Consider the following 9,580-nt stretch of genomic DNA (forward strand, 5'->3'; position numbering starts at 1 on the left):
TCTATGGTCCTAAAGTTAAAAGAAAAAACAGAAACCAATTCCATAATTTCATTCTATGGCATGAAAATAATCAGAAGCAAGTTCAATTTTACATCAGGCATCCTTGGTCTCGCTAACAATATAGTCAGATTCACATCTAGATTGTTAAATGATTATTCAGTTTCATACCAAGAAACTTAAAGAGTTTGAAAGTAAATCTAAGTTTCATGGTGTAAAAAACTTAGTTTATCACAGTTAGCAATCGAAAGAAAACCAACATTCTACAACCTTTAAGTGAAAGGTGCAGTAGTGAATTCTTAAATATAAAATTGGCAGGAGTAAGCATAATTCATCTTATTTGCTGTCATTTAAAACTACAACAACATCACCTCCTCTTCAATAATAGACTAGATTTATAGCCAGTTTGAAACCACAAGTTGGTGCCTTGGTGGTGATTGTAGTACCTATAAATTACCAAAATAATTTCTTGCCTGCAAGAACACCTATTATCACACCAAGTAAAGCTGACAAGGCTCCATCCCTTGAAAGCCAGAATTCAGTCCATGTCAAGGGCCTTTTGACCTGCGACAGTACCTCACTGAACCTTTCCTGCAAGTCCTGACGTGATCCAGTGTTATCTATCACAATATCTGCTTGGCTCTTCTTCAAATCTAGAGACATTTGAGCATTGATCCTGTTTCTGGCATCCTCCTCTGTCGAATTATCTCTTTCCATAAGTCGTCGAAGTTGTGTTTCAGGATCAACCCATACAACAACAATTGGTTTTGTCCACTTATCCATCTTGGCCTCAAACAACAACGGAATGTCTAGAACGATCACCTTATGACCTTTTATCCAAAGCTTGAAAATTTCTAAAAATATGCCAGAAGATATATAGGGAGCCAATAACCTACGAGAAGAAAATTAACCAAATTAAGGAATCAATACAATCTGCAGTTTCAAGACAAGTTAAATGACAGATGATCCATAATCAAGCCTCCCTAGATTATACCTCCAGGGATAAAAGGACACTTATATTTTCCGCCATTTAGCCTAGGCGAAAATTAAACATCAAAGTACTAGAATTTGACCTCCATGATTTGAGAACCACAAGGTGACATAATATCAATTTGCTACAACATTGACAAAATCATGCATACAAAACAAACTAAAGAAAAACCAAATTTTACACTAAAAATGCTAATAAAATTTGCAATTTGGAGATAAAATTCTGACCTCCAGGACTAGTATAGACTACCGGATAAGTATAATAGTAGAGAAACAAAGCTTTTAAGCTATTCCAAACAAGAAGCTGAGTTTAAAATATTTAAAAAGGTAGAGGATGAAATTAATGAAAAATCAACCGGTTAAGGAGTTGACGTTTGGAGGCATCAGAGAAGACAATTCGTCCCAATTTCAAACGATCAACTTGGTCATCATCTTGTAGAATGTCCGGTCCGAACGCCGCCACCACTTTTTTGTACCCGCCAGAGTTCTTCTTCAAGGCATCCTGCAAAAAAAAAGTACCAGTTCGTAATTTCAATCAAACAGGTGATATGCCCCCAAAAAATTGAAAAAAAAAAAGGGAGCGTACCCGAGCGATGATGTCAGCATCGACGACGGGAATATGGTTGTGCTTGAACATGGAAGAGACAGTACTCTTCCCTGAAGCAATCCCCCCGGTCAGTCCTACTAACCTCATTTTTGCTCCCTGTTTCAGATCTTTCCCTTTGACCAATCCCCTGTTTCCTTCGCCGCTTACCTTACTACCTACTTTATTAAAAAAAAATTTAACAAATCTCCAGATGCCCAATTTCGTATATAATTACTGTTAATTAAACTTAATTAACAATTTAAAAAAAAAGAAGAAGAAGGTGATTTCATATTTGAAATGATTTAATTCCAATTACAAATTAAATTAGATTTCCGATTCAAAAATAGACGTGTAACATATGAAATATAGAAATACCGAAGATAGAGAAATAAAACTCGTGTCACCAACACCCTTTGGATCCCAAAAGAACCCAGCAGCATTCGGCTTTCTTTGTTTCTGCCCAAAATGGCTCAACTTACCACCTCATTTACACACACCTGAAAGTGGAGCACACCATACACAGTAGTACAATGTCGTAAATTTGGGGTAAATTAGAAAAAAAACTGATTTTTTATAATAAAAAAAATTAAAGAAACAAGCTGATTTATGTGATATTTATCGAAAAATGTAAAAATGCGTGGCTAAATGCGTCTAGCAAGGCCCGCTTTATTACACAGACAACTAAATGATCCTTTTAGATGCGATTTCACTCTGACTAGGTCAAAAAACAAGCTTCGTTAGAAGCTTTTTTCCCCAAACATCGAATTTCTTAATGACAATAAAAATGATTAGTTTTATTTTTATATAAACCCAAGCATTTTCCTCATTTTTTCATTTAAATCTATTTCTTTCGGTCTCTCAATTGTCTCAACTTTTTAATTCTAAAATTTCAATTAAAACTCTCTCAAATTTATCTTGATTTAATTCTTTATTTCGATTTTTAGTCGTTTTAATTGAATTTTGCAATGGCAAATACTCTTATTCGTTTGAATGACAATAATATTTTCATGGTCTAATTGTAAATGGTAAGAAAATATTTCTATTTTTTTAATTTTATTTAAGTTCATTATTAAGTTATTAGAATTATTAAATTTTAAAAAAATTTACTTTTTTCTAATCAGGCGGAATATCGGATTTTGGAGACATGACAATCTATCTTCAAGTGCATCGCCTACAAGTCAACCCTACTTGGAAGATGCAGGATTCTTGCGCATGTCCCATATGCTAGGGGTGTAAAATAGACCCCCACACTTATCAACGCAGTGATGGAAAGATGGAGACCTGAGACATATTCCATTTTACGTGCGGTGAGTGTACAATCACACTCGAGGATGTTCAATTACATCTCGATTTATTGATGGATAGGCCACTCGTTATGTGATCAGTGGTCGTTGCCGGTTGGAGCACAAATTGCGAGCAATTGTTAGGCAAGGTGCCGGACAAGTTTTACGGTAGCCAGATAGAGTTGAAATGGTTGCAAGATAGTTTCAAATATATGTACGAGATAGTTCGAGTGCCTTTGAAAGAAAACAGCATGCCTGAGCATACATTTTGAGGTTAATCGAGGGTGTTCTAATGCTTCAATAAATCTCGAACTCTTGTACATTTAAGGTGGTTGCGACAACTCGTCGACTTAAAAGAAACAAGCCGACTCAATTGGAGATCAATCATGCTGGCGACGTACCAAGAGATATGTCAGGCTACACAACTAAAATAAAATAAAATCGGTAACAAGGTAAATTTTATTCACTCGTAACAAGGTAAAATTCATTTGATAATATAGTAACCACAATAATTTTTTTTTTTTGCATTCTTATATTTTTAAATTGACATTTTATTTGAATTAACATATTATTTGAATAGGTGAAACTATAGCTCAAGTTATATGGAACTACCGAAGGAGCTCAAAGATATCAGTCTATTGTTGGATCAACAATCGAAAGTCGAGGTTAGTTTTTTAAAAAATTTCAATCATATAATATTGAAATAATGATTTCAAATTAATACTAAGTAGATAATGAACTTTATTATTTCGTATTATAGTTTGAATGGACATCATACTTTGATCCGGGAATTCAACAATGCATCCCATCCAAAATGTTAGTCAATCCCAATATCTGGCATATTCACGTGCCATTGATTGTATACGCCATAGTGGAGATGTATACTAACATTCATGTAGCAAGAATGGATGGGAAGAATGCCACAAGCCATGGATCAAAGCTCGTCACTAATGGGCACAAAACGTCTCATGGAGGTTAACAGATAATGGAGCACATTCAACCCATTTAAACTGAACCTATTCGTAGAATATAATAGCAAAAGCCTATCTACTTAAAGCTTTGGTGGCCCAGTGAAGCACTCCAGTAAAAATAGAGTTACCAAGGTAAACAGTGTAAATCCTAAAGGGATAAAATTGTATAGAGTTTAAATCCCTTAGGGCTCTCATCTTGTAGATAATGACGAATTTTAGTCGTTGATGTAAATCGATTTGTACCGTTGGATTTGGGTGAGCTCAAGTATAAATAAAGTCCTCCCCCTTCATTTGCAATTACATCATTCACTTCATTTTTTTCGAGTTAATATATTTAGAGCTTTTACTCAAAAATTTATGTGCATTCTTTCTTTGTGGCTTTTTTTGTTCGTTCGTAGCTTTTTCTATTTCACAGTTGTGTCCGTTTTGCTTCGGTTCCTTGGAGAATTTCTACAAAAATTCTTAATTTTTGAAAGGTAAGCTAACTTAGGCACATTTGAAGTGAAGGAATCGCCTAAGGCCGCAATAGGGTGTAAGGTGTAGGGTTTAGGGCAACAATAGGAAAATTTGGTAGGGAGTGTATATATATATGCTTGTGTTGTCATTATGAGTGTATATATATATGCTTAAAAAAAAACACTTCTGACTCCATAAGCACTTTTGAAAGAAAAACTGTGAAGAACAAGCTGTTTTTGGCTGAAATTTTTAGCTTTTCAGAAGTGCTTTTCAAAAGTAATTCTGAAAAGGAGAAGCTAAAAATTTTAGTTTTTCTTCTCCCAAAAGCACTTTTGGTACTTAATTACTTTTTCACCCCTCCAATAACATAGTATTTTTCTTTTTTTTTCTTTGTGCTTAATTACAATTGTGTTAAAATAAAAAAATATTTTTTTAAATACTAATTACAAATATTTAATGGTTATATTTAAATATTTAAAATATAGTTTATATATTCTAATTAAATTTTATAAATAGTTAATATTTATTGCTTAAAAATATTTACAATTTATATTTCATATATAAAATATTAACAACAAGTTATAATAATTTTTTATATTATTACTAAAATATAATAATATTAACTAATTTAAATATTATTTAAATGCATATTTGTTACTCGATAATAACATGTCTAAAATGGAAATTTTATTTCTCAAAAGCACTTTTTTGACTGCAATGCTAAACACTCACATTTTAAACCAAACTTTTCAAAAGTAATGAAGAACGGGCCATCAATATAATAAGTAGTATTGGGTTTAATTGAGGCATGAAACTACGTTGTGTGAAGGAGCTACACCTTACAATGAAGATGTTGCTTCCTGTATAAATATGTTTTTACACTTACAACTATGAATTATGAAGAATCGATTCTAGTTTCTATCAATAACCAAAGAGATTAAGAGGTAGTCAACACAAAACTCATACAAAAGAAGTTAAACATCAATAACTATTGCCAAACAGTTAATTGAAACCTCATAAACAATATAGAATCAAAAGAAATACCTAGGATTGGAAAAGCTAGTATAAAATTCTTCTCATTTTTACACCCGAAAATTCATCGTTCTATTGCCATCAATCATCATCCAAGACCACTTTTTTATTTTGTTTACTAACAAATTCCCATCAACACTAGTTCAATTTCTTCCACCAAGTCAACCAAAATACCATGATAACTTGGGTAACCTAACCCCCAAAATGAAATCCACAAACTACACTAAAATTAAACACATAATCTTAACCTTTTGTCCATATGATTTTGCAAGAAAAAAAACACAAACCAAATAACAAAATTATCGAATTTTGAAAAGTAAACAAGAATTAAGTTGGCCTTGCCTTAGCTCTAAGCTGGAATTTAAAGCACCAAGGAGTACATACAAATAGAAGTACCAAGTAACCAGTTCAACTTAAGGGGAAATTCTTTAAAAAAAATAGGTTCTCAAACGACGTCGTGTGCGCAAAGAATAAAGGTGACCGAATAAAAAAAACTTGAAAATCCTTACATGCAAATTTATATGGAAATATATCAAAAGAATATATACACACATTTCACTCACAGATGCATGCAGCAAAATTTATATGGAATGTGCCAAATAAACATTAACAGACATGCAAACAAGAAACAATAATCAAATAAAACAACACATATCAATGTTATTCCAAACAAAATCATGAGATTGTAAAGAGATACCTTGGGTGGATAAGAATGGCCAAGTCAATCTAAGGATCAATTGAAGCTCCCTTTGAAACACTGTCGACGTCCTCAAAAGAGAAACCTTCTTTTGCTACATAATGAACAATACAAAAGCAAAAGATAAGTACATTAGTCAAGTTTTAGTTGGATTTTTAAAAAAATAAACCAATAATATGATTCAAATATGAAACTTTGAAAGCAAACTCTCACAGTAAGATCACAAAGGCAAATATATTGCATTCTTTATAAGGAATAAAACAACAACACATAGTTAACATCTTCTAATGCAACACAATAACCCTCCGTAACTACTTTGTAATATAAAACAACCTCTTCGGTTCAATTACATCCCTAATTCCAACCATGCCATGCATTTAGATATCACTTGAATAGTTCAATCAAAATGCATTTCCAAATCATATACACACCAGAACACAAACAATCCCAACTAAGTTTATCGATAAGCTCCACCCAACCATTTTAAAGAAAATCCACCCCAATCCTCACTAATGATTGCAAGCACCTAGTGGTATGAAAAGAAACCCAAATATGCATTGATCCATGAACTAACTAATATGCGCCACCTTAGCAACAGATAAAATGTGAGATTGACTAAAAATTTCACAAATCTTCCACTCCAAATATGACCAAGTTCTTGTAGTTAAAATTGAGGTTGATTGATAATAATAATAAAAATATTGCTTTCAATTCTATTAGAAAACACATAAAAATGCCATACAAACTGCATTTTTCCTTGAAAAATGAAAATAAAATAGCACTCGTATAAGGTAATAATTATCAAACCATTGGTCAAACAAAAATTTTAAATTCTCTTTTAAGCTAACCCAAAACAAACAATCAAAAGAAAAAAAAAGTTATTCAAACCATAATCCATTGAGAAATCAAGTGCAATAACAAATGAAGAAGAAACTAATGGTGTAATTGTTAGATAATATATCCAACACATCATTTTTTCAGTATCATATAAGAACCAACAACCAATAACCAAATCAAAATTATGTTAATCTAAGGGTTGCGACTAGAACCTATTCACTTAAAAGATTACAACTCAATTTCCCTTCATGTAAACATGCTATAAGCCTAGGTAACACAGATGAATATCATTCTAAGATCCAAGTATTTTCACCACATGGATATATCAATAATCACACAAAACTTCACATTCAACTGATATAGAGAGATACCTAGGGTCTATTGATATGCACCTTGGAGTAGGATCTAGTCACAGGTCTAGACGAGAAAGAATTCTTGCTTCGACCTATGGTTACTCAAAGAGGCAGATTCGTCCTTGACTAAACCTCCTTCGAAAATAACATTTCTTTTTTATATAATAATTGGTTACCTCTTTATTTCATATTGGTAGCATTTTATAGACTGTTAATAACAAATGAAAGAGTCCTACTTGACTTAAAATGGAATTCCTAACTTAAAGTTTATGAAGGAAATAAAAACCTAATATAATAGAGAAAATAAGTAAAGCTCAAACTCAACTCTTATTGCATTAAAAGCGTCCATATCATCTACGTGAAACTTTCAATCAAAATCCATTTACAAATCATATCCACCAGCACACAAACAATCCTAACTAAGTTCATCTATGAGCTCTATTCAAAACTATTTTAAAGAAAATCTGTTGGGAAGAAACCGAACAACCGAAACAAAGCGAAAGCACAACCGGTGTTCTTTCTCTCCTTATAACTCCTGTAAAAATTATGGCAAGCACAATAGCACAAGATATGTTCTCTAGCAACCTTAATCAACCACAAATCAACTAATGCAACCACAACAAAAATAAATAGAGACACCGATATTTTTACGTGGAAAACCCCTTTAAATCAAGGGTAAAAAACCACGGGACTTTAGAGTCCGATAAAGAGCTCTACTATCATCAAATGTTCGACTACAAGATCACAATATCAAGCCTACAACAAGCATTCAACTCCGACAAGGCTAACAATATGTAATCTTTAGCAAAAGAGAGAAAATGAGAGAACATCACCAAAAACGTAGCTGCTGAAAAATGGGTATTTCCGACGCTACAAGACTCGGATGAAAAATCCGACCGTACAAAGTCAAGAACACCTTATCGCCTAGCTGCTGTCCAAAAATCAGCTCAATCGAACCACAGATGAACCTTCGATCGAAGAGTTGATCACTGCTGCACCAAACTTGAAAAACTGAAATTTTCTTCTCTCTTTCTCTCTGTTTTAATTTGAGATATATATTTTTTTTTTGCTCTGCTAAAAATTTCTGCCCAACACCCGTTAAAAACCCCAAAATGGCTTTTGACAAAACATTATGGCAGAAACTATGGGTTTCCCACATAGTGGGACCCATACCCAACAAATCTCCCCCTCCAACTATGTGGGGAATGCCTCCATGCCGGAGGTCAAACAACATGCTTCAAACTTTCCTCTTGGTAAGGCCTTCGTCAACATATCAGCACCATTATCATTAGTGTGTATCTTCTCAAGCTCTAACAGCTTAGCTTCAAGAACATCTCGTATCCAATGGTACCTCACATCAATATGCTTAGATCTAGCATGAAAAGTTGAGTTCTTACCAAGATGAATAGCACTCTGGCTATCACAGTACAGGACATACTTCTCCTGAGTAAAACCAAGCTCATGCACAAACTTCTTCATCCAAAGCATCTCCTTACACGCTTCGGTTGCTGCAATGAACTCTGATTCGGTGGTGGACAATGCAACACACTTTTGCAGTCTCGATTGCCATGCCACAGCTCCCCCTGCATAAGTGATTAAGTAACCTGAAGTAGATCTCCTCGAGTCAATGTCTCCGGCCATGTCTGAATCTGTATACCCAACAAGAACAGGTTTCTCATTGCCGAAACAAAGTTTCATGTTGGAAGTGCCACGAAGATATCTCATAATCCACTTCACTGCATTCCAATGCTCTCTGCCTGGATTAGAAAGAAACCGACTAACTGTACCAACGGCATAAGCCAAGTCTGGTCTCGTGCAAACCATTGCGTACATCAAACTACCCACGGCTGAAGAGTAAGGAATTTTCTGCATCTCTTCCTTCTCCTTTTCTGTGGAAGGACTATGCTTAACACTCAATCTAAAGTGCATAGCAAATGGAGTATTCACCGCTTTAGCTTTGTCCATACTAAACCTTTGAAGTACTTTCTCAATGTACCTCTCTTGTGATAACCATAATTTCTTGGCCTTTCTATCACGTGTCAGTCTTATGCCAAGAATTTGCTTTGCTGGCCCCAAATCCTTCATTGCAAAGGATTTACTCAACTCTTGTTTCAACTTCTCAATTCTAGAAGCATTCTGACCAACAATAAGCATATCATCAACATAGAGCAAAAGAATAATAAAATCATCACCAGAGAATCTCTTAACAAACACACAATGATCAGAAGTAGTCTTCTTGTAGCCTTGCTCCCCCATAACAGACTCAAACTTCTTGTACCATTGCCTTGGAGCTTGCTTCAAACCATACAAGCTCTTCTTCAATCTGCACACATAGTCCTCTTTCCCTTGTGCAACAAAACCCTCTGGCTGCTCCATGT

The 9,580-nt window shown here is 34.1% G+C and overlaps 1 protein-coding gene across 2 annotated transcripts; it reads right to left on the reverse strand.

Moving 5' to 3' along the window:
- Nucleotides 1-268: 268 nt before the first annotated feature.
- Nucleotides 269-2,347, reverse strand: LOC107902388 (dephospho-CoA kinase). Of its 2 annotated transcripts, none has more exons than XM_016828591.2 (4): nt 1,949-2,347; nt 1,574-1,749; nt 1,344-1,489; nt 269-889 (listed from the first exon to the last, which is right to left on the reverse strand). In XM_016828591.2, the coding sequence occupies exons 2-4, from the start codon at nt 1,679-1,681 to the stop codon at nt 451-453; spliced, it is 693 nt and encodes a 230-aa protein (XP_016684080.1). In that variant the 5' UTR covers nt 1,682-1,749; nt 1,949-2,347; the 3' UTR covers nt 269-450. The 2 variants fall into 2 exon arrangements, with proteins under 2 accessions (XP_016684080.1, XP_016684071.1); XM_016828582.2 differs by having other exon boundaries at nt 1,574-1,752.
- Between the last annotated feature and the right edge of the window lie 7,233 nt (nt 2,348-9,580).

This window comes from Gossypium hirsutum, chromosome D04 (assembly GCF_007990345.1).
Source record: "Gossypium hirsutum isolate 1008001.06 chromosome D04, Gossypium_hirsutum_v2.1, whole genome shotgun sequence".
Taxonomy (NCBI): domain Eukaryota; kingdom Viridiplantae; phylum Streptophyta; class Magnoliopsida; order Malvales; family Malvaceae; genus Gossypium; species Gossypium hirsutum.

Coding starts and splice junctions, on each gene's coding strand:
- LOC107902388 (XM_016828591.2), bottom strand. CDS start 1,681: ATGAGGTTAGTAGGACTGACCGGGGGGATTGCTTCAGGGAAGAGTACT. Junction 1,490..1,573: donor ATGCTGACATCATCGCTCGG/GTACGCTCCCTT, acceptor TTTTTTTTGCAG/GATGCCTTGAAGAAGAACTC. Junction 890..1,343: donor AAACGTCAACTCCTTAACCG/GTTGATTTTTCA, acceptor TTCTTCTCGTAG/GTTATTGGCTCCCTATATAT.